Below are 24,090 nucleotides of genomic sequence, written 5' to 3' on the forward strand. Positions count from 1 at the left end.
CTGCGCCCACAGACCGATCCGGTGACACAGCGCTGGGATGAGTAGCTGGCAGCAGCTGGGACATGTCTGAGTAGAAACCTGCAATACTTTCACACACACACACACACGTTCAGCATCAACCCGCGGTGAAGATGGGCCAGTGTGGCATCACGTCGTCAAAGACGGTCCTGGTCTTCCTGAACCTGATATTTTGGGTAAGTTTGGAGGTTTTTAATGGACGCTTTGAAACGTGCGTCACTAGCTAGCCGCGTGTAGCTACGTTAGCTGCTGTGTGTGCGCAGGTCAGCTGCGACCTTTGTTTACCCAGGGAGGGATTCGTTTGCCAAAACAGTAGGACAGACATCACGTCAAACGATTTATTTTAGTTTTAATGATTTACTGCAAACAAGTCATTGTTAAATGCAGCACCTTTCATTTCGTGTTAGAGTGAAAAAGACATTTTTTCAGCTTAATATATACAATGTCGCCAATAGTGGAATGTATCTGTTACCTTTAACTCAACTATCATTTTGAGTTACTTTACATGACTGTTTCCATTTTTAAGCTACTTTTTACTTGTAGTTTGCAGAAGTAGATTATTAATACATAATGTAAACCACCTAATAAAGTACAAGTGTATTATTATACGTTAATCTGTATATAAAGTAGTTAAAGTGAGCTCTACGTTTAGCTGTAACATTAAAGTACACATCACTAACATTAAGTTTAATCCAGTAAATATGATATATATGATTCTGAAATTTGCCATTCTGCATAATTAGAATTATTTTACTTGTAGTACTATTTTTAAACTACTATGTTTGTACTTTCACTTCAGTAGAATTTTGAATGCATGGCTTTAGCTTGCAATAGAGTATTATTACCCTGTGGTACTGCTTTCTATACTGAAATAAAATATCTGAAAACTGCTTCCACAACTTAGACAAACACCCTTTAAACCTTTTGCAATGTGTTGGTGTGGTGATGGTTTGCTTTCTGTTTTTTTTTTGTCACCCTCAGGCTGCTGCTGGCATCCTGTGCTATGTTGGAGCCTATGTCTTCATCACATACGACGACTACGATCACTTCTTTGAAGATGTGTACACTCTCATCCCAGCGGTGACCATTATTGCAGTTGGAGCCCTCCTTTTCATCATTGGGCTCATTGGATGCTGGGCTACAGTGAGAGAGAGCTACTGTGGTCTCACAACGGTCAGTAAACCAGTTTATAAGTGTCATGCATTTCACTTTTGCTTATATGCATGCGTGTCTGTTGTCTCTGCGTCTCAAATGTTGAAATTCGATCCACAGTTTGTCGTCATTCTCCTGCTGGTTTTCATGACGGAAGTGGCTGTGGTGGTTCTCGGATATGTTTACAGAGCAAAGGTGTGAAAGTCCAACACAAGCCTACAAGATTGTTTTTCTTAGCCTTATTTGTTGCTTAACTTGTAATCCAGCAGATCTTCCAAATCACTGAATCTGTCAATCATAGATAACTTAATATAATCTCCTTGTGCTCGCAATCATGTTGTTTTTTTACTGTTTAAGATTAAATGTCAAGTCTCACACTTCTTAACCATCGGCAGGTTGAAAATGAAGTAAATGTTTCGATCAAGAAAGTGTACGATGAGTACAATGGCACCAACAGCAATGCCCAGAGCCGTGCCATCGACTACATCCAGAGACAGGTGAGGACAGAAGTCCTGTCTCCTCTGTAAATCACATACGATGATAATATTGTTCGCTTTCTGTATTTCTGTTAGACTTGTGCTGACTGAGCAAGTAGTTGAAAATAATTTTGAGTTTTCATTGTTTTCCCTTTTACAGCTTCAGTGTTGTGGGATCCACAATTACTCAGACTGGCGGAATACACACTGGTATGAAGAATCCAAAAACAACAGCGTGCCCATCAGCTGTTGCAAAACAAACTTTGGAAGGTGCACGGGGTCCCTCACTCATCCTGAAGATCTCTATCAAGAAGTAAAACAACCTCTAAATGTGTCATGTTTTTCTAAAGAGGAGTGACTCGTTACGGTTTCTTACGTTTAAACATATTCTCTCTCTCTGTGTGTGTGTAGGGTTGTGAAGCTCTGGTGGTGAAGAAGTTGAAGGAGATCATGATGTATGTCATTTGGACTGCACTGACATTTGCTGCAATCCAGGTATGTAACTGTAATTAAGATACCTTGTTTTGTAGGACATCACATGTTCACTGTACAACCTGTATTCTCTTTTTTTAACTGGACCTTTGTCACATTTACTCTAATTCTATAGGACGTTGAGCGACGGGCACCCAGGAGAAGTAGTGAAATAATTACATAAATGTCAGCAGCCTTAGCCTCAGGTTTTTTTTTTTTTATAACAAAGAGATACTTTCTGTAGTATTGAAAAATCGTGGCACGACGTACATCATTTCCCTACATGCTTGAGAAGATCGATACCACTCTCGTGTCTATCCGATAAATATGATCATACAGCAAGCAGCCGCTTAGCTTAGCATTTAGCTTAGTTTAGCACTGCTCACGGCAAAGAAATAGTGCGGCATATAACACCCCATAAAACGACTTGTTGTTGTTTTTACACTTTGGCTTTTGTGTGAATTGTAAGGTGTTATTTAGCTTTAAAGGTATTGGTAGGTGGATTTTGTTACCTTTGGACAGAGCCAGGCTAGCTGATATCCCCCTGTCTCTAGTTATTGTGCTACAGCTACATGTTTACCATGCAGACATGAGAGTGGTATTGATCTTCTCATCTAACTCTCACCAAGAAAGCAAATAAGTGTATTTCACAAAATGTTTAACTATTCCTTTAATTATCTGGGTCTGTTTGTTTTCTGTCTCATGAAAGGGTGCTGCAGGAATGAGTCCTAAAACCCAGGAATCAGTTAGCATTAGTCAATGTGTTTAACATTTTGTACTATGATATGAAATACGTCAGTAGATACCCCCTCATGGGAATTTCGAAGCTTCAAGTGTCTTAAAAAAGGCGGTGGCTAAATGAGACCACGAATCGTCATCACGCCAACTAGTCCGCCTTCACAGCCGTGTTGTGCATACTCTCGCTTACGCGACCGTGGCGTAGAATGTTAATAATCTTAACATTTGTTTTGTTTTTTTTTAGGTCTGGCGATTGCATTCACGCCTCAAAAATCATAATGTATCTGTCTCTTTCTTCTAGATGCTGGGGATGTTGTGTACATGCGTCGTGCTGTGCCGCAGAGCCAGAGATCCTGCCTACGAGCTTCTTATTACAGGAGGCACCTATGCATAAAGGACAACACATTTTTCACACCATAACACACACTTTCAGAACTAACTATTGGTGAGAGCATGAAAATAATATATTACCGCACTAACCTTAAACAACAACCACACTATAGTTCTATATTTTACCTGTTTTTCCCCAAAAAAGCTACAGACCAAATTCTTAAATGGTCAATGAGATGTAGAACGCATTCTGGTGCTTATGATGGCACGAGGGCGTACAACCTCTTGTGTGGAGTAAAATACCGATGGGATGTTTCCTCATATTTTGGTTTGCACTGTGTGTATGGCTTTGAGTATTTCATGTTTAAATCTGTTCTGTACCTACCTATAATTTGAATTAAATTACCTCCACTACTACTATTCTACTATTACAGCTCAGTTTTGGTTGAAAGCTCACCTTTCAGCAGCAGTATTTTGTCCGGAAATAGTGGACACCACAGCCCAAACTAGTGACAAGTTATTGCATGTAAAGTGTGTAACTCAACTGGCGTCTGCTTGTCTGATCTTTCTTTTAAGACTCCAGCTTTTTAATCCCCTTCAGTGTGTGTGGGGGGGGGGGGGGGTTTCAAGTAGTAATGCATTCTTAACTCAAGATAGACTTTGTCCTATAGCGGTTTGTTTGTTTTTGTCTCAGCAGTCCACTTCTGGTAGTTTAAGAATTGTATTTGCTGATTTGTAGCAATAGCAGGACTCAAGAATGTAAATAAAATGTGGGGGAAAAGTTGAAATTAAATGAGTGCGTTTTTTCATTTATTGTTTTTATTGTTGTATTTGCTCTGACAATTCTTTACAAAGAGACGATATTGCTTCCCCAAAATGTGATTTTACTTTTCTTTCTGTCTGGACAAAGCTCATAGTCTACAAGGGAGGTCAAAGTTCAGGTGTTTCCCGTGAGGGAGGGCTGTAAGAGGTTCACATATTTAGTCAAATACTTTGGTCTGTGTCTAATCTTTTATGCTTTGTAGCTTTTTGTTTTCAAACTAGTTTCAAGGTTACCGTGGGCTCAAAATATAACGCATGCATATTATATATGAGCTCTTCCTGGAATCATGAGATGTCGTTGTATCCACTTGTGGTTTAGTGACCACCAAACAACCATTGTGGACATGTATACACACTTAAAATGTTGGTGAATGGCCTACGCTTTGGTAACTTGATAGACATTAATTAGGTCACGTCTCCCCTGTTGCTCAGTAACCAGACACGTTTGAACCAGAGGGAGCAGACCGCTCAGCCGCATTACCCAAGTACAGTGCCTGGTTGCATTTCAGCTACTGCGATTGAATGGTTCTGGTAACATTCAGAATAGAAACAATAACTACACATAGAAATTATACAGACGGCAACAACAGAAATAAAGCATTCTGCTTCATATTTAAGACTGCAGGTATACAAGAGTGCCACATATGAATAAACTTAGTGCAGAGACCTTGCGCAACAGATCACTTAATCTCCCGGCTGTCATTGGTATGAGGAGCACTCAGCACACCAGCAATAAGGGCAAAGTAACATGAATATGTGCCATAGCAATAAATATCTCCACACTGTCTCGTGCTACTGTATGTGACAGCCCCATTTTCAAATGCTACTCAAAGGGGTTTTGATGATGCATCCAATCACAAATATGTACAACAAATAAGCTCAATATAAGGCAATTTGAAATGACATGGCCTGAATAAAATATGACTTGAGGGACTGTGGTAGTCATAGTCCTACATATGGCTGTCAGGTAAACTCATTCTTTGCTAAGGTAAGAGCCTGGGACCAATCCAGTGAGGCCATTTCTTTTCACCGTCCACCAGCCATCCTCATTTTGATCTATGACAACCACAACGTCCCCGGCAGACACAGAGAGCTCATCATCCCCCTGAACAAGGACAGACACATTCAGTCAACAGTCATCACTTGAAATGAACAAGAATTAGAACATTTGAATGTGTCTCATGTAGAAGCTGACCTGTGCCACATAGTCGTACATGACCTTGTACCCCTCGCTGCTCATCTGGGATCCCTGAGATGCAGGTATGGAAGCATACACTCCCTCTGATGTTTCTGCTGAGGAGTTGACAGGATTTCAGACATAATCAGCACTGGTTCATTTACTGTGTGAAGCCACTCGTAACTTGCAACTTCCCAAACTAGCTACTAAACTGATAGTACGACATGTCAGGTGATCTCAAGTGATCTTCATCGCCACCACCTGTCACAAATCAAATGTGTTCATTTTGACTTTAACCTGGATGTTAATTGAAACTGTTTAATGTGTAAAGGTGGATACTGTCGTTTCACACACAAAAAAATAACACTCCACTCCTCCCATTCATTTTTTAATCCTATTTGTGTCCATAAGAAAGGTGGATATATGTATATATTCATTTTTTCTAAATCTTAACTTAACTAGCTGAGCTACGCCACAATGTTTCCACATAAGCCCTCATAACTGCCAAAGTTCCCTCTGTAGAACAAGGAGTGTCACCTAGTTGTGAATCACTGGTGTGAAGAATAATAATTGCAGTATATAACTTATAGTTGCTCCACACCTCGTGTTGCAAGGCTCAATGTGGCTTTCACAGTCATTTCTGTCATCATTTTGGAAATTGCAGTGTTACTGACTAAATAACTTTGGTACTATACCAGTAGGTTGTGCAACTGGTTCATTGATGCTCAATTTGGAGCCACTGGAACAGTTCGAATGAAGAAGATTTGAAAACCTACAATTTGGGGAAAGAATTCAATAAGAAATAAAATATATAATAACCATCGTCATCATCATCCATTTTGAATTGTGTAAAAGCTTTACATTGTGTATTTCTAACCTCTTCATCACTCCTCCTACGAATCCAGCACTGCCATTTCTGACATCTGCAGCATCCCTCTCGTAGTAACTTTGGTATTCAATTGGAGCTGAATTAAATTTAAAAAAATCGAATGCTTCAGGGGCGATGACTTGTTACACACAATCAATCACCTGTTTCAAAAGGAGTCAAACATTTTGTTGTGTGTTTCAGCAGCAGCTGAGAGATAATATTAAAATTTCCACCTTGGAACATATTCAAATCCAAATCAGGAAAAAGCTGCAGGGCGGGTGCTTACCTGAGGGGGTCGAGCCGGTGCTTTTCATCTCCACAAAGCTGTTAATGTCACCAATGATGTCACACGTTTCCAGTGTTTCCCTCACAACCTCGTAACACTGAAAGAGCAGTTTGCACAGTGAGTTTTGAATAAACAGTACAGAATATTGGAAGGGCTTGCTGAAAGTCTATCCCATACAGAGCTGCACAAACCTCATCGTCTTTAACACTCTGCATTGATAAATGGTTACAGTGCACCCACAGAGCATTCCTTAGTACGCTCAGGCGGTCCTCATCCTGCTGCTGAAACACCTGCAAAACAAAATGATTACAAAAATAATAAGTAATCTAGAAAACATTGAAGCACGGTACATTTACAACACTATACAGTGCTGTATGTACACTGCACACATGTAGTTGAATGGCTGCCTAAGATTTGTTGGTGTTATCACATCTAGGAAGGCTTTGTTGCCCGGACAAAGTTTTGCAGATTAATGACTCACTTTATAGTCTGCTAAAAGGAAGTATCGTACATCCTCATTGACAAAACAGGCCTCGGGTATTGCCAATCTTGGTCTAAGTCTGTACATTTTTGAAATGCATCATGTTGTAATTTGCATGCCTACCTTGATAAATGCAGTGAGAGGAGAAATACAGGTTCTAGTGTTGTACTTTACCTCACATGTGTTGATGTGTGTTGATTCCCACTCTTCGCGAGTCTTGTCAAGCTGTTCAATGTTTGACAAGTACTGTTTCTCTAAAGACAAGTTCAAGAATTCATTGTAAAAAATAAATAAATAAATGAAGATTTTCTATAACGCTTTAATAGACTTTGAGATTTATTTATATGCTGCATCTAACTCTGTTTCTGGAACCCTCAATGGAAAGGGAAGTAAATAACCAGCATCCTCAAAATAAATGTTAAATCATAGAGGGTTCCTACATGAAATGACAAAATACAACATCTCGCTGCTATTATCTGTCCTTACCAGCCTCCACCGCAGCTTCTCTGCACTGTTTAGATTTGTTGTTCATCTGAAAAAATACAAAATAATACATTACACACTTATTTTATATCTGTAAACCTGTAGTTTCCCCAATAAAAATAAATAAAGTTTATTGCGTAGGTGCTTAAAAATAATCTATAAAAATGACGTTCTCAATGAGAACAGGAACTCACAGTTTCTAAATGACTATATTAAATAATAAAGGCAAGGACAAAGAGAATTAAATGTCCCAGTCGGTTGTGGAGTAACTGTGTAATAACTGGCAGTGCTGTTTGAGAAACTATCTCTGTTCTTCTCCACGGTAAAAAAGTATTTAAAATATACCTACATTTAATGCTAGCATTTGTTAATACCACACCTTGTTTGTGAGGTGCCCAGTATACTCGCAAATACAGTTATGATAGACAAAAAACATTCAAATGACAATGTCAGTGCAATGTCCAAACTATAGTAACAACATTTTCATATTTCTTGTCTTGAAACTAAAAACTATTTTTACAGAGACACAAATACATAAATGTTTACAGTGTTTAAAAATGAGAGACCAGGCCTTTGTGTGAAAAATCCAAAGACTGAGATGTTCTTATTATTTCCACCAAGATAATCATGGTATCAGTCGCATGTGTGCGTGCATATGTGAGTCAATAAGCGTGTCTGCGCCTCTGTGTTGTCCACAAGATATGGAATGTTTTACATGACGATTTCAAGCCAATTGCCTGCAGACATCGCCGCTTGTTTGTACAGCCCATTGATGTCTCGACTGGTGGGGGACATGCTACTTTAGTCGGATGTTTGGCCATCACTGTGTAGAATATTGTATTCATAAAATGAATCTGCTGAGTGGGAAAGTATCTCTTTGTTCACCTTAAATCTCAGTTTCAGACATGTACGCACAAGCAAGACTTGGTGACATCACAACAAGTCTGGAAATGAATCACGGTTTACACAAACGTGATCTGTACGCTTAAAACCTCCAGTGCACATACTTTTTACACGGAGAATAGACTTTTAAGTGAAGTCAGAGACATCTTGAGTCCAGTAGTTGAATTATTGAAATGAACACTATTTGCATATTCATAGATTATTTTCAAGAAGGGAGGAGTAGATGTCACGAAAGGTTGTGTAACTAGGGAATTGAAAATTAAAAAGTATTTTTAAATATCTTAAAACATGTCTGGTGCGGGTTTCATTGGTTGAATTTATATCTAAGAGAAAAAAAACAGCACTGATCCTTTTAGAAAGTCAAGCCATAGCTTTTCCTTTCTGAACTGGACCTTTAATGAGTCATACAGCACAGATTTACCTTCTCGGTCTGTTTGGGAGTAGCTGTGGGAGCGTTGGCCATCTTCTCAGCATTTTGCTCTGCCTCATCTGCCTCCCTGCAGCGCTGCTCATAGGACTTTTTAGACTAGAGGAAAACAACAGAAACCATATGAAACTGTAACACCCATGTTTTGTTCATCATCGCTTTCTGAACCCTCGACAGGAAGGATGGGGGGGCATGTTCAGTCAACTAAGACATGCCATGTGTCTGAGGGAACATAAATGTGCAGCAAGTAACACCTCACTTCCTCTTTTTGATTGGATTGGAGAGGTTTATAAGCTTAAGCTCCTCAATTTGTCCTTCACACCAGTGAGTTATGACTGACATTGACCTGTCTTGCGAAACCCTCTTCCTCTTATGCTCATCTTAAATATAGACGGCAATACTTCTCTGCTGAAGTCTTTTCAGAATGCACTTTTCTTGCTCATACTAAGCAATATGTAGCTGCACTAAAATATACAGTTTACTGCTGCCACAATTATATAAAGAGGATCTCTGTAAAACTGTTTACAAGGCCCTCCCACACAGACGAGGTCTAATCATAGATCATCATGATAATATAAATTGTTCTTACGTCTATTGTTTTCTTGAAGAGAGAGACTTTTGTCTTCTGGACCTTCTCCATGATGACTTCAAACTAGGAAGTGAGGAACATAACATTAAATTAAAAAGCATCAACGTCATCAGAAAACCACACCGAGAGGCAACTCTATTTACATTTCCTGTGCAAATGAGAAAAAAAGAAGCTCATCGTCTGTACCTTTTTTCTCTGTTCCTTCTGTCGCTCTCTGAACTGCTCCATTCTCTTCACCTCCTCCTTTAGCGATGCAGATAGCTGAATGTGCAAGTTTCCTATGTTTTCAATTTCTGAAAAAACACCAAAACATATACAGGTAAAAACTCAGAGCTGACTGAGACGTGTATGAAGTGCACAAGAAAAAATAACGGAGGAAATATATCCTGTGCTTACGTGTTTTCATTTCGTCAAGAGAGTTTCTCAAAGTGCTGTGAAAACAAAATGAATAAGGAATAAAATGTCATGCATCTTTCCATGCAATAAATAGTCCCTATGGTGCAGAACAAATGTATTGCTTAGAAAGGCAGACTTAGACGTATGATGAGGGCATCAACGCTCAAATGCACACACATACCTACCAGATCTCATATAAACCCCCAGCCTTGCGGGCGATTGTGACCAGTTCCTTGCCGTATTTCTCCTCTGCTGATGCCCTACATAGACAATACCACAATGGAGCTGAACCACATTACACTGAGGTCACGTCAATGATTCATCAAGTGCACTTCATCAGAAATGTGTGAGCCCACCTCATTTTCAAGAGCTCCTCCATGTCTTTGCATGTCCGTCGACCATCATTAAGTTTCAGACTGATGGTCTCATAGCCGGTATTACTGATGAAGTCCACTCCCTGGAACCATGAATACCAAACCATGATACTCATACTGTCAGTGATAAGGTACTATGTTCACAGGGATATCTCAGTTTTAACACAACATGATACATTTAGGAATAACAGTCTAAATAAACGCTGTTTTACTAAATGTTTTGTGTCCATTGGAAATAAAATATTACCGTTTCTTCATTGCTCAGTATTTAAGAGACCCTAATGATCACCTTTAGCCAATAGCTGATGATTTAAATGATACTCAACAGCAACTTTCACTTTGATTACTTGTGAGATTTTTACACGTAGGTGGTTTCTCATCAAGGATGGAAATTGTAACGTTGAGGTCTGAATGGAAAGCAACCAAATGGGAGAACCCCCTCTCATGAAAAAGTATTCATACTTTGCTGAATTTTAAACAATGTGGAAGTACAATTACTGGTGTAGCAATCTCTGATGTTCATCGATAATGTAGCTGGGTTACATTTGACATGAGGATACTGATAGCAGGATGATAATAAAGAGGAAAAGGGAAGCACACAACTTCATAATGTGAACTGAAGCTACACTAGAGTTACACTGACCGGTTGTTTCTGACTGACCAGTTCCTGATGCTTTGCTTACAGTTATGATAAAGAGACTTGTACTGAGGTTCATGACCATTTTGAGTTCTGGTCTGGTAACAGGTGCTCTGTACAGTTCTGAACAGGCAGTGTCAGAAGACCAAAGGCACAAAAAAGAGATGAGATTAACAGGAAACTCTCAATAACTCTACAGAACACACGGTTAACATCAAAGCACTATTTTAAAAAGTTGTACTGAGAAAGAGCTGTTTAGTTTGTGTGACACACCTGATTTTAGATGGAAACTGTACACAGCCCAGAGATAAGAGAACAATTGTGTTGCATATCAAGACTGCATAGATAAAAAAATGTTAATGTTTTAATCCGAGCAACAATTCAGTACCTGTTCAGTGGGTTTCAAAATGAGAAAAAGGAAAGAAATCAAAGCAGATCAGAAGTCTAAAGACAAAGTGTTAAGCTAACTGTAGTCAAAGACTGACTTAATACATTACTAGTGAATGGTAGCATGGATACTGTCCAGACAAAATGAGAAGCACAAATACAGAAGAAGTGGAAAGGTACACAACATAAATTACCTCAAAACTCCGGTGAACACAACACAACAGAACAAAGTATGGATTAATAGCATCACACTAACTCACCCAGAAGGCATCTTTAAATAGTAACGACATCTTGCCAGAGGTTAAAAATAGTCCCTTTAATTCACTTTATAATGCCCAGCAGTGTATCGGGCTGTTGCTTGATGCAAGTGAAACGGATCATGACACATTCAGGAAACAGCCCTCTAACGGCAACACTCACTCACTTAGTCTTTTTTATTTAAATGAGGAAGAGCTGCAACATGTCAGTGTTTAACACAACTGGACTGATACTCGTGTCAGTTCACTTTTGGCACGTGTCAATTTATTGTCCTTAAAAAGTGGTACAATCATATTACTAGTGTATTGCATAAACTACCATTTAACCGTTGACATGATCCTGAACATAATTTAACCCCTTCAGATGGCAATGTTATCCGTTTTGGGGAGCTCTGATAGATAGAGTAGTAGTTCATTGTCAGCTAAAGGGAAATAGGAGAATGATGAAATATTTTTGCAGGACATTTGACTTTTTCTCTCAGTTCTCCAGGCAGGGCTGGAAACCTGTGCTGTGTTATGCTGGTGTTGTCATTTGTCTTTTCATGTTATTTTGTCCAAGTCATTCAATACTGCAAACGCTTGTTGATGGATAAGATCAACCATGACGTAAATCCCATGACTAATGTCGAAGTACAAGGTAATAAACAACATTATGTCTTCATGGAAACAAATGAGAAAACAAGAACATGAAGTATAGTTATAGTTCATCATGTGACGCATGCAGCTGTCGGCCATAGTCTGTCACTTCACTGTTCATGAATGTTTCTTGATTTTTCAAGACTTCACCCTCTGAGATCTGCCCGTCTCCATCTTGGTCCATTTCCTTCATGAGGTGAAGAGCCTGTTAATGACACGAGAACAAAACAACGTTTTTCACTTTTTCGTGGCATCTAAGCATCTAAGCATCTGCAGAGTGCCAACTGACACTGACAAGTGCTTGTGCCTAAATGTTAGAATTTGTTTTGTTTGTATATGTAGGTGTCAGTAGGTGCCACGAGCTGCCAGTGCCAATAGTTGTCAAGGGAGTGTCACCACTTGTCACGGGACTGCCACTAGGTGTCAGACGCTGTCTCTCTAAATATACAAGTTGGATCGGTTGAGTCTTACCTCTTCTCTTGCCGAGCCGTAGCTATTGGGGGCAACCCAGCGGAGCTGCTCGTCTCGATTCAACTTGCCATCCTTATCTTGATCATAGAGGTCTTCAAACCGCACTGTTTCTTCAATCTCCCACTGTGAAGGGGAATCCTCTGGCAACAAAATGAAGTGTCAACACTTGGGATGAAAATTGGGGCGCAGCAGAAGAAACTAACAACAAACAGGTCCTTCTATGTTTTAAAATAATCTATGTTGTCTTACCCTCACCACGAACATCTCCAATAAATTCATTCAGGTTGATGAAGCCATCTTTATCGGTGTCATATTCGTTTAACACATCTTCAATGGCAAAATCCTATTAGGGGGAGAAAAGGGTAAATTATTAAATGTTAAGATGAAATATGAAGGGCACTCACATAACGCATGATCAGGTTTTGCAGGAGTCTGAGCTCGTCTTACGGCCATGTGATCCACTTCAGACGGGTGGGTGAAGGCAAGAAACTCTGTCACATTAAGCCCGGATGAGCCGTCCACATCAGCAAAGTCAAAGCGTCTCCTCTCCTTCAGGTGGAGCTAATGGGGATATGTGCCAACGTTAGGTTATCACGGATTAATCAGGCTGTGGTTTTAATGGGATTCTTAACAGGACAATTAAAGTATACCAACGTCTCTGAGGGACTCTTGCTCTGGATCCTCCAGAACCGCGTCATCATCAAAACTAATAAGCTGGTCATAAGCGACCATGTTGTATTCCTCCCATGTTACAACACCATCTTTGTCCGTGTCGAACTCAGAGAACCGCTCCTTTGTGTCGTCCAGAGCATATTTTCTGTAGACGTGCTGAATCCACAGCGTGATCTCCTCTGTCGACAAAAACACAGCAGACTGAGTATGACCTCTCATCTTTGTCTTTGCTTTCTTTTTAAATGTTGAGAGAGACATCAACTTACCCGCATTTAGCAGATTGTCAGCATTTGTATCAATCCGCTTGACAATTTCCATCATCTTTTTCTTCTGTTCTGCCGGACTAAGTGTCTTTATCTCCTCTGCGTCCTAGAAGTGCATGAGGTCAGAGTGAGAAGGGGATGAATGAAGATTAGAAATTGGGCTAAAGAGCAAAAAGAAAATGAGTAAGGAATATTTACAAACCTCATCTCCCAGCAGGATGTCCAAGTCATGTTCAGGGTTGTGCTGCTGACCATTATAATGATCTTCATGGAGATGTTTTTGAGAGGCCTGTCCAAATCCAAACTGAAGTACCAGCATTACCAACAATGCAGAGGATGCCATCTGTTGAATAATACAGTTATTGAACAGTAAAACAAATGAGTGGATGAATTGAAAACACCACTAAGTGCAATTAATTAGTTTTCTAGTCGCAATGCAACTGTGCGACCTTGTGGTCAGCTGGTGGAAGTTCATACTAAACTGTATGTGCGTGAGCCTCGTCCTGCATGATGATGAAACCATGAATTTTGGATGAAACCTGCTAAATCTACCAGGAACACGTGCGTATAAGGTAGAGAGAGAGGGACAAAGAGGCTGAACGTCTGGTAGAAATACTAGTTATTGTCTACCGTCGTTTTAATTAACTCCAGTTTATATTCGAGAAAAGGAGACAGGTTTACCAACAGGCAGAATCGAGGACAAAATCAACAGCGTTAACCAAAATAATAGACAGTTAAAGACAACGCACACAAGTCAATAATCAAGAAGTAACTGCGACAAGGCTGACAGATAATGAAAATGGAAGACGCTGTTGTGATCGTCAGAGAACTTACATTAGATTTTTTAAAAGTCCTCTGCACAAGTGTTGACGCGATTGTTATTCACCCTAGAGGAGACGTGTACTTCCGGGCAAACATTTCAAAGTAAACGTTTTGTTATTCTGGTGTATGTCAAACTTGTTTTGGTAATTTAACAGGATTAATTCCTTTAGGGTGTCGTGCTTACAGGACTGGCAAGACTAACACAAAGATAAATTAAAATGTACAAAAGTTTATCTTTCCAGTATATGTTTCAGCTTGGTGGCCCTTTGTGCGGAGGAAAGGGGCAATAGTCTGGATGAATGAGAAAATATTTTAAATAACTTTGTCATGTCTGAGAGAGAATTTGTGTTAACTTTAGGGTGTACGCAGTTGACCAATGTAATTCTCTCCAACTAGATGTTAGCAGGCCGAAAAGATGATCCGGGCCTGTTTCACGGTAAGGAGTTATCTGAATGACATTGTTAAGTACGTGTACAGATAGGGCCAGACAAAAGAAAATGCTGACGCTGAGAGTTTGTCTCGGAATTATAATATTTAGTCACTTTTGGGTGTTGGATTGCTAGATATACTCTTTCCTTGGGAAGTTTTTACTCTCATACAGCGTTTCTCAAACCAAGTTTTCTGTGTACATTTTGGCAGTCCTACATTTAAAATAGAATATAATAATACGAATTAACACATATATACATATACAAATTTAGAGGAAGGCCTGATAGACATGCATCTAACTGAGCGCAACACAGTGATTAAGCAAACATAAGCTATGTACAGTCAAGTAGATGAATTAATAGACACACATATTACACAAATATTTTACGTAGTCATATCTTATGCATATTCATTTTATGTTCTCTGTAATATTGTAACATTTTAATATGATATAGGTGGAGGCTTCAAATAAGCCCAGTTGGCTCTTTTTCTCTTCCTGCACTGTGATATTAATTTATGTCTGTTAAGTTTGTTTATTTTTATTTTATTGTTTGAATTGTGCAAAATAAATAAACTACAAAAAAAACACGGAGATAAACAAACAACATAATTTAAACAAAAGAAAGGTGTGCTTACAAAGGCTTTTGTTTTGAAGGCAGGTTCCCTTCTTTTCCGGTCTGTAGATGCTTGACACACACGCGCAATCAAACAAACGTCCCGCCCGATCTTCAGTCTTCATGGTTGCCATGGTAGGCGGTTTGAAGTCCCGCCCCTTAACCTAAGCTATACTGCACGCGATTGGCTGGCGCATATGTTGTGTCGCTGTTACAGCGATGTCATTGGATAACCCCATTGTCAGTCAACACGTGAACTTAACAGACTTCCTGCTTAGTTAGGTTGTCCTCTCTGTCATGTTTTTATCTGACATGTTATTCCATCAACTCTGACAACAAGACAACTGTGTCCGTAGACTCGTATTTCTCACCGACTAATAAGCGTTGAACATACTGCGTGGTCGATGTCCAAAGACAACCGCCATGATGGAAGACGGCGTGGAGCTGGGCAGCACCGCCTCGGCCCTAGAGCTAGCCAAGGTGGGGACGGGAGGGAGAGGTCTGGTAGCAACAGCTCAGGCTCTTCGCATGGAGGAAGCAAAAGCAAGAATACATCCATAACCGCTCTGAAGGTTCGTATTGCCATCCTAGCTGGTTGCTAACAGCCACAATATGGCTGCTAATTTAGTCAAGAGCATGGCAATCCCAATGCACTGCTAGCTAGCTTGAGCTAGGTGATTTGGATAATTGAGAATGGGTTCACTCAGCTGACGGGTGCAGCAGGAAATAAACATTTTAGAGACATCTGTGTGATGTAGTCAGCCCTTGTAGTCCCCTTCCACCAGCACCCACTTGTGCAATTTTTACTAAATGATGATAAATGGCCCTGTGAGATGTGTGAGAACATGCTAATGCATCATGGGATGTGTGTGTACATGTGTGTTGTCTTATCGTCAGTATAACATAAATGTGACGACAGGGCAGCACAGGAGTAATTGTGATAAGTCTGTACCAGGTCGCCTTGCTTATCCTGCTGTCCCAGTTTATCCCAACTTCCTCTTGCACACTTTGTAAGTTTGCATCATTTGTAGGCGGTCAAACCGCGTGGGCCTGTGTGTTTTGTCCCCCCAAGCAGCCTATGAATTATTGGATGCCTAGTCCAATCAGATCCAGAGCATCGCCCTGTGAGGCTAATGCCTGGCCAGGCTTGCGTTAGCACACACACACACTGTCTCTGAGCCTGCAGCGATACTCTCATCACTGGCAACACAGGATGGGGGGGCAGAGCAGCTGGCTGTGTGCACATGACTGCGCAGCGTTGTGGCAGAAGAAGAGTGAGAGATGAGAGAGAGAGAGAGAGAGCGAGTGAGAGAGCGAGTGGGGGCTCTGATGCAGAGGATAGAAGCTGTAAATATAGGAAGCTACATGCAGTGGAGAGCAGAAGAGAGTGGCAAGCAAGCAGACAGACAGCGGCGGGCAGAGAGTCGGGCCTAAGAAATGGCTGCTAACTCAGCAGAGCACTGAGGGCTCAGGCTAAGATTACAGACAAAGTGGACTGGCGGACCGCTGAGCACTTGTCCCTCTCAATCGCCACTGGGAGAGGAGTTGACACAGCTGGGCAAGTTGCTATAGCAGTGTGGGCTAAACAGTAGGAGTCTATTTTTGGTCCTGCTGTCAGATGACGATGTCACTTTGCACAAGTGGCGGGGCTGGTGTGGGGCAACAGGTTGCCTGAAGTGGGCTGCAAAAATATGTCAGGGGTGGATAAGGACGAGGAACCTGCTTACAGACTGTACTTCTATTCTGTATGTATCCTCTTATCTTTTTAATTTTTTTATCTGTGTTTCTCCTCATGAGCGAGATCTCCCCCACTGTCTTGCTACTTGCATCTGTTGGTAAACCTTCCCTGTCAAAAAGGGAAACCCTACACTTGCCCCTTACTCAGCACAGGCTAGAAAATAAGCACTCTCTCTGGTGCATGGCGAAGGAGTGCCTTAGCCAGAGAATTAAACAGAAGTTATGCTCCAACAATGTATTTTTCTCCAGTGTAGCCCAGGAGACAGCTTGTTTGCAGCTGGTTAAGTGGATCAAGAGAATGTTGCTGTTGGCCTATTTTTTGTTTTTGGCCTCAGGCTGCTGCACATAGTTCGCCAGCTATCGGTTGTAAGTAGGTACGGTTTTCCCACAACATTCATCTGTCATCAAACGGCTGCCAAACCCAGTAACAGCAGAGTAAATATTTACAGAAAGTAGCTGGGAGCTGGTGCATTGATGCTGACCTACGTCACTAGTTCCTGCTCCTTTTTAGATTGGCCTGTGTTATTTGATGTTCCTTTATCTCTTTGCAGTCCCTTTTCTACTTGGCCGAATAAAGCCACTCGACGTGTAAAGAATTTTGCTCACCAAAAGTAGGTCAGCTGGGTATCTCCCTTCGGGACATTAAATAGCATCAGACCAATACACGCGTGCTGTTTCTGCATGTGTAACGCCTAATGAGCCATGCTCACATTTACTGGCAGTGAATGATGGTCTGCAAAGGTTGTTACATGTTATGTAAAATAAATCACTTTTTTTTTTGTTGTCAAATCCTTGGATAAGACATAAACTGTATCTCTCTTCTTTTCAATTGCGAGTGTGTTCCAAGAGGAATGATTTATCTGTATTTTTGTGGTCGTGAGAGACAGCCGGGAAAAGAGAAAGAACAGAACAGTTTGTTCAGTGACTCATTTGCTGTTATGAGGAGAACTGGCTCTCGGTTTTTGTGTTGGCTTCAGGTAACAATGCGTTTCAAGTCTAGATGTCCGACCAAAATACAGTTTGCTCAGGACTTTAGTCAACATTAGACTAAAGGATTTGTGAACAATACAGAGCAGGCTGCTGTAAGTGAAAGATCCAGAACGATCAGCCTCTAGCTACAAGCTTTTGTGTAGTTTTATAACCAGATGGCCAGAAGTCAGAACATTTAAATGTGAGATTTAAATAGGCGAAATATACCATATTATACTAGACTGTTGGGTACACTGTGTACTTTTGTCTTTTGTTTTTTCATTTAGAAAATGGAGTTGTTTAACAGATTTGGTCTCTGACTGCATCAATGACTGTTGTGTGACAGACTGTTTGTCAGTGAGACGGGGATGCAGAGAGTTGTCGATGCCACGTTTTCCTCACAGGATGTCTTCATGTTCCAAACTCAAAGGATGTGATGATGAGTGATTTGTTTTGCTTCACACAGAGTGTCCGCTTCACCCCGAGGTTACAGTCATGTTTACTGATGCATAGTCAATGTGTAGGTCAACCATGATGCATGCTGGGAACACAGTGGGTTCAGAGCTGCCGCCTCCAGCTGTTTCTTGTCACAGTCTGTGCCTTTAAATGAGTGTGTGCACTGTTGAGCCTACCTTTGCTCACATCCACACACCAGGGCTGGGACAAATTATTGAAACGTCATAGTGCGATACTCTCTTGTGGTGCTGAGTATTGCTACTTTACATCGACTAGAAGGATTAGGGATTTGATACAGTCCTTTTTTGATCTTTTGATACATTTTTAACATTCTGTTAAACTGATTTTGCAGTTAACGTGTGTTTTTGTGGCATTTATGTCTGTTTTAGATTTGAATCATGTGTTTATATGCACACAGTTTGATGTCAGTTATGTTTTAAAATTCATAATGCTTTGAACAAATGCAGAATACAATCGACTTGCTTGTTTATAAACACATTTGAGCATATTCAGGGCTATAATAACACACTAGACTATACTTTAAGCGCTGTACAAAAATAGAGTGCACGGTGTTAAAACGGAGGTAACCATAGCAACACTAGCTATGCTTCAGGCTGCGTTACTGGTTAGCTCGCCGCTGAAACTATTTGGTGACTAGTCCGTCTCTTAATTCATCCCAACGTCCCTACCCTGTCTGTGGCATCTTTAAAAACACGTCACAAGTACGTGGTTTGTACAACCGGGCACAGCTGTTTTGTTGTTTTGAGCAATTGTTCCGATTGCAGGCGTTATTGTGAATGTCGGGGGATCTTGTGTTTGTCATGCAGTACATCATGTTTTTGTTAACATTTTAAAGAATTCAGGTATACATAACACAAAATCACAATATAATGTACAAAATATAAAAACCGCCATCCCATTTCCCCACCCTCTGGTCTCCTATTCATCCTCTCAGTCCATCCCACCTCCCCGTCCACACCCGACTATAGTAATGATGATGGCAGAAGGAAAAAAACATACAAAAAGAGAGAGAAAGAATCATACATACACCAACACATATTGATCCACGCATTGTTGCACTATGAGTCATTTCAGTTTGTTATCCCAGTGACCGTACTGAAATAAGATATAAATGTACATCTACTCTCTTCTCTGTTTATGATCACACTTCATGACTCATGTTGTGCTGCTCTACTCTTCCCTTGCAGGCATCTTTTCAGCGCTCTAACAGCCACGACAAGGTGAGGAAGATCGTCGCCGAAGAAGGCCGCGCCGCTCGAAACCTCATCGCCTGGAGTGTTCCTCTGGAGAACAAAGAGGAGGAAGGTTAGTAGCTGCACGCCAGACGCACTTTCTACGCATGCCAATGTGCTGCTATTCTGCTTTTGTTGCAGGTTTCACATTAATGCCATATTAACAGCACAAGTAAACGGCGTATGACATTTGTGTTGTCCAGGTCCTCATTGTGCAGTGGTGAGTGTTGCAGCTCGTGTTTGCTTTAGGTGATTTGATTTCCCATATCTTTGGGACAGTGGGAGGTGTTCAGTCATTTATTTGCAGTATTCCAGTGAACTCAATGCTCATTTCTCATCTCAAGGCTAGACTGATGAGTGAAGGAGTGTTGAGAATCTCTTAAGTGGGTTCAAGCTCACACTGACACCTGGTCCCTCGTTATGTCGAAGAGCATACCTTTGGTGGCACAGTTCACTGCTTTGCTGTGGTTCACGGTGTAATAATAACAATATAATATTATGTAGTAGGCTTTGAATTGTTTACACAGTGCTATAATCTTTGGAATCCTGAAATGTCAAAGAAAAATCACTGGTAAGATGTTGACAGTATTGTTTCCTGTATTGCATGTTAGTGCCACATCAAATTATCAAAGAAGGCTTCATTTAGAACAGCCTTCACCACAGCAAAGGTTATTTTACAGGCTCTTTACAGGGAAATTCTGTATAATGTAAGTTACATTCTCCTTTAAATGTAAATAAGAGTCACTGCGGACTGGTAGCTGTGGTCGTTTTTTATTATTATTCTGTTCCAAAATAAATTTGTCATAATTTCTAAAGCTTGTGAGAGATGATTTCAAGTTACAGCAGTAGACTGCACGTCTTTTAAATCGGACTTCCACAGACTGGAACATATTAATGGACGACTGTCAAAGCAGCTGGATCCTCACTGAACATGTCCTGGGACATCATCTCTAGAAAAGATTGGGTACCCTTATTTTAGCCACCTAAAAAAAAAAAGGCCCAACCATGAAAATAGTTTAAATAAACGGCATATTTAGAATATTTTCTACTGCCTGACCTGATCATCTCACCTGAATACCTCCATCGCGATCATTTGAGATTGTTTATTTCATCCGTTACTATACGCAGTACACGCCTACTTTTTCTCTTCCCCGTAGCAAAGTCCAAAAGCAACTCCAGTGGCAGCTCCAAGGCCCAGAGGATCAACGCTGCTCAGCAAAGGAACAAGAAACAGGTTTGTGTTTTATCTTCTTCCACTAGAGGGCACAATTCACCAAGCTAAGTGTTGGCCCAGTCCCAATGTACCCTAAAGCCTTTAAGCCCTGAACCCTCAGGGACTCACTGAAGTCACCTGGTAAGTGGTTGAGTATGACAGACTGTATCTATTTATACAATTATATCATCTATTTATTCGTTTTTGTCAAAACAGCTTCAATGACAAAATGAAATATTTGATGAATCAATAAATAAATATCCTCTGATTCCATGTTGTTGTTTTTTGTTTCATCTTTAACCCTTAATGTTTCTGAGTAAATGTAATTTGCCAGGCTGAACACACCTGTGCCGTCCTTGGGATTGGGCCAGACTATTTATTTTGCCGCGCACTGTAAGTGGATCTGTGACGTCATGAGACTTCCTGTTTTTGCTTTTGTAAGTCAGTCTTGGAAAAGCTGAGTTGACAAAGAAAAGGAGTAAAAAGGTGACCAATCCTAGTCTGCAATTGTGTTGTGTTACGTGCCTGAATATTCCTTTGCTGCACCCAACAAAAATCCATCTCAACTCAGATCTCCTAATTTCATTTTAGGTGTTGTTGCGAAATTTGTAAAAAGATATGCGTTAGATTGCAGCAGGAGGATGTTATAAGCCAGATGTCTCACTGGACTAGTGAAATGTTATTTTAGCTTTTTTTCTTTTTCTTTTAGTCCCCTAAATTTATTGATGCTTTTTATTTTAATATTTAATACTTCCTGAAACCACTGGGATACTGTGTGGAGCCAACATTGCCACAAGGGAGTTCAAAAGTTATATAAAAGCTGAACCTCATGTCCCAACCAACAGGAAAAAAAAGTAATGTGGTTGCGATATAAAAGCAACTACAGACTTGCATGACACTGCGATGAGCTTGTCATTGTTACCGCAATGTCTGGTCCACACTTTGTCTCCCCAGAATGCTGGAGTCGAAAATAAAGGCACGGCTGGTGTCTCGTCGGACAAGGGGCCGGAGAAGAGCCCCACCAAAGCCAGACAGCCCCGCAAGGTGGACCTGCGAGCGCGCTACTGGGCTTTCCTCTTCGACAACCTGCGTCGAGCTGTGGACGAGATTTACGTCACCTGTGAATCCGATCAGAGTGTCGTAGAATGCAAGGTTAGTCCGCTTTGAGGAGAGACAAAAAACACCGGCAGCTAGAAATGCAGATTCTAGTGTCAGGATGAGTGGGCACATGATATGTGGAGCCTGAAAGGTGTTGGGATTTATGAACACTAGAGGGGGACTTTGAGATCATAACACAACATCTCCCTCACAGCTCACATTCCTCTTGATTTCTGCTTTATGTCAGAGGGGCTCTCTGAAGGCTCGCTGCTGAAAGAATCATCACAGGACTCTCTCTTGGGCCCGGTGACAGACTGTAAACAATATTGCCCATGCACTGTGTTTTGTCGTCAGGCATTTGCTGAAATGGGGCTTGGCCATTGGTCAACATGTTGCACATCTAATCAACAGCATTCGTCTCCTTTCTGTGGAGTCGGTGTGTTTGTTTGGGTGCAGCCTTGAAGTGATACTGTGATGTTGCTTTGATACTGATGGTCCTGTGTTCTATCGATTCTTCTGCCACGCTGCATTACGCCGACCATGGTTCTGGTGACGTTCTGCGGTCAGTACCGGAGCCCAGTTCCCTGTGGTGCGGTTGGCTTGCTGTCAGTGCCACAGTGCAGCTCCCTGTGGTGTGATCAGGATGTTGCCAGTTGGCCTGTGTCAGACATCTGGCTGTTCCCCCTCACACCACTGTATCTCTCTCCACCCTAATGCTGTCTAATGGCCATGACGCTGGGTGCTGTTCATAAGCCCCTATCCCACCCAGCTCGGGCTTAATGGACACTGATAGATGATGGAGTCATCGGGAGGGGAAGCAGAGTGCTCTGATTGCCCCCAGCCACAAACCCCCAGTGTAGCCGTGGGCAATCTGCATCGTGTGCTCTCACATAAATTGCTAACAACTTTCCACCCGCAAACTTATGGACATAAACATAACCATTGTCAGGAAGTGATGCCTAATTCTCCATTAAGGCTATATTTTGTTGCATGAGAACCTCAGTGCTGATGTAATATGTTTTGCACACAGAATGATTCATATATGCTTATTAATAATGCCCAGCCCTCTTTAACCCAAGCCCCCAGGCCTAATTAGTTCCTATCAACTGTTCCTTCATCCCGTCTCTGATTTATTAGACGGATCACACAGACCCGGCTAGAGAGGTACTTGGCATTCCTGTTCGCTTGGAGGCAGATGAATGAATTTAATTCTTTTTAATTTATATAACCGTTTTAAGTAGACAGAAATAGGCTATTCTGGTCTTGAATGGTTTGACTTAAAAAAAATCAACCAATCAGAACTGAATAATTTACCAGCGGTCAGTCTGAACTCGGCTCTACCTGTTCCTTCTTGTTTCTGCGTGTGGACCACGAGCTTTTACTGCCCATCCTATTTTATGGCAATGCCGCTGGAAGGTTAAACATTTTGTCATTCCTCGTGAAATGTTATGCGAGGGTTGTATTTAGGTAAGTGTGCCTGTTAACATGCTGAAAGCCACTTTACGGTGCCTTCACTCATTGTTGCTTTATCTGTCAGAGGAGCAGCAAACCTCTCTCCATCTCGGCCTTCATTACCAAATGAACACCGCGCCATGGTGGTGGTCTTTGCCTGTTAACCAGCTCTAATCAGCAGACCTGCTGCTGGACACATCTTTCACTGGCCTGACTTGTCTATTAACTAAAAGCACTGTGGAGCTTTACTCTCAATTACCACTCCCTTCACGCTCCCCATCAATCAGCTGTGTTCGTTTCATTAGAGCTCTGGGAAAAAGCTCCACGCGGCCCAACACTGAGTCACTGCAAGTGCAGATGAAAGGCCTTTTCTAGAAGGAGTTTGCCTTCTCGGTTGTTTCTCAATCAAGCGTTTGTCTGTTTGTTATTTGATTATCACACACGTAAGAGTTCTTAAAGTCCAGATAGTGAAAAATAACAAGAAACGGGACAGGAGATGTCAAGAAGCCACAGACTTTATAACGAACCCCCCCTCAACATGAAAATCTATAATAGAAAAAAAAAAGCTATTACAATTCATACAGCAATAATTAAATGACAACATTTTGTCTTCGCTCATGAATATGTCTGCAACACTCCTGATCTAGCGATGAGGTCCCAGTCACTGATTTGCACTCTCAACAAGCATTTCAAGGGCCAGTTATTGGTTTTAGTTTTAAAAAAGTATGTATGA

The 24,090-nt window shown here is 41.1% G+C and overlaps 4 protein-coding genes across 9 annotated transcripts in view; 2 read left to right on the forward strand and 2 right to left on the reverse strand.

Annotated features, from left to right (window-relative positions):
• The first annotated feature begins 2 nt into the window (after nt 1-2).
• Nucleotides 3-3,994, forward strand: tspan3a (tetraspanin 3a). The gene is made up of 7 exons (XM_076089092.1): nt 3-194; nt 1,000-1,191; nt 1,291-1,365; nt 1,566-1,667; nt 1,807-1,959; nt 2,058-2,141; nt 3,157-3,994. Exons 1-7 carry the CDS (start codon nt 132-134, stop codon nt 3,247-3,249), a joined length of 762 nt encoding a protein of 253 aa, XP_075945207.1. The 5' UTR covers nt 3-131; the 3' UTR covers nt 3,250-3,994.
• pstpip1a (proline-serine-threonine phosphatase interacting protein 1a) lies at nt 3,809-11,920 on the reverse strand. 3 transcript variants are annotated; one of them, XM_076089089.1, is made up of 15 exons: nt 11,276-11,920; nt 9,974-10,074; nt 9,803-9,877; nt 9,618-9,652; nt 9,408-9,514; nt 9,222-9,284; nt 8,627-8,731; nt 7,306-7,351; nt 6,994-7,073; nt 6,530-6,628; nt 6,339-6,435; nt 6,062-6,149; nt 5,880-5,956; nt 5,203-5,297; nt 3,809-5,112 (listed from the first exon to the last, which is right to left on the reverse strand). In XM_076089089.1, exons 1-15 carry the CDS (start codon nt 11,303-11,305, stop codon nt 4,981-4,983), a joined length of 1,230 nt encoding a protein of 409 aa, XP_075945204.1. In that variant the 5' UTR covers nt 11,306-11,920; the 3' UTR covers nt 3,809-4,980. The 3 variants fall into 3 exon arrangements, with proteins under 3 accessions (XP_075945204.1, XP_075945203.1, XP_075945205.1); XM_076089088.1 differs by having other exon boundaries at nt 5,203-5,300; nt 11,276-11,915; XM_076089090.1 differs by lacking the exon at nt 11,276-11,920 and having other exon boundaries at nt 5,203-5,300; nt 9,799-9,877; nt 9,974-10,019.
• rcn2 (reticulocalbin 2) lies at nt 10,980-14,218 on the reverse strand. Its single transcript, XM_076089091.1, has 8 exons — nt 14,149-14,218; nt 13,517-13,657; nt 13,318-13,420; nt 13,034-13,230; nt 12,827-12,940; nt 12,629-12,722; nt 12,380-12,519; nt 10,980-12,113 (listed from the first exon to the last, which is right to left on the reverse strand). Exons 2-8 carry the CDS (start codon nt 13,655-13,657, stop codon nt 11,970-11,972), a joined length of 933 nt encoding a protein of 310 aa, XP_075945206.1. The 5' UTR covers nt 14,149-14,218; the 3' UTR covers nt 10,980-11,969.
• Nucleotides 14,219-15,425: 1,207 nt separating this feature from the next.
• Nucleotides 15,426-24,090, forward strand: part of scaper (S-phase cyclin A-associated protein in the ER) — a 53,497-nt gene continuing 44,832 nt past the window's right edge. The window contains exons 1-4 of one of the 4 annotated variants that reach the window (XM_076089085.1): nt 15,426-15,751; nt 19,550-19,667; nt 20,752-20,828; nt 21,762-21,959. In XM_076089085.1, the coding sequence (XP_075945200.1) occupies nt 15,584-15,751; nt 19,550-19,667; nt 20,752-20,828; nt 21,762-21,959 (561 nt within the window). In that variant the 5' untranslated portion in view covers nt 15,426-15,583. Of the gene's footprint in view, nt 15,752-16,679; nt 16,925-19,549; nt 19,668-20,751; nt 20,829-21,761; nt 21,960-24,090 lie in introns of those variants that run through there. The other 3 variants (XM_076089083.1, XM_076089087.1, XM_076089084.1) reach the window with 3 other exon arrangements.

Source organism: Anarhichas minor, unplaced genomic scaffold (assembly GCF_050575085.1).
Source record: "Anarhichas minor isolate MPS153535 unplaced genomic scaffold, ASM5057508v1 ptg000011l, whole genome shotgun sequence".
NCBI lineage: Eukaryota > Metazoa > Chordata > Actinopteri > Perciformes > Anarhichadidae > Anarhichas > Anarhichas minor.

Coding starts and splice junctions, on each gene's coding strand:
- tspan3a (XM_076089092.1), top strand. CDS start 132: ATGGGCCAGTGTGGCATCACGTCGTCAAAGACGGTCCTGGTCTTCCTG. Junction 1,668..1,806: donor TCGACTACATCCAGAGACAG/GTGAGGACAGAA, acceptor TCCCTTTTACAG/CTTCAGTGTTGTGGGATCCA. Junction 1,960..2,057: donor CTGAAGATCTCTATCAAGAA/GTAAAACAACCT, acceptor GTGTGTGTGTAG/GGTTGTGAAGCTCTGGTGGT.
- rcn2 (XM_076089091.1), bottom strand. CDS start 13,657: ATGGCATCCTCTGCATTGTTGGTAATGCTGGTACTTCAGTTTGGATTT. Junction 12,941..13,033: donor AGCAAGAGTCCCTCAGAGAC/GTTGGTATACTT, acceptor TATCCCCATTAG/CTCCACCTGAAGGAGAGGAG. Junction 12,723..12,826: donor CTGAAGTGGATCACATGGCC/GTAAGACGAGCT, acceptor TCCCCCTAATAG/GATTTTGCCATTGAAGATGT.
- pstpip1a (XM_076089088.1), bottom strand. CDS start 11,305: ATGTCGTTACTATTTAAAGATGCCTTCTGG. Junction 9,515..9,617: donor TCTTGACGAAATGAAAACAC/GTAAGCACAGGA, acceptor GTGTTTTTTCAG/AAATTGAAAACATAGGAAAC. Junction 7,352..8,626: donor CTCCCAAACAGACCGAGAAG/GTAAATCTGTGC, acceptor GTATTTTTTCAG/ATGAACAACAAATCTAAACA.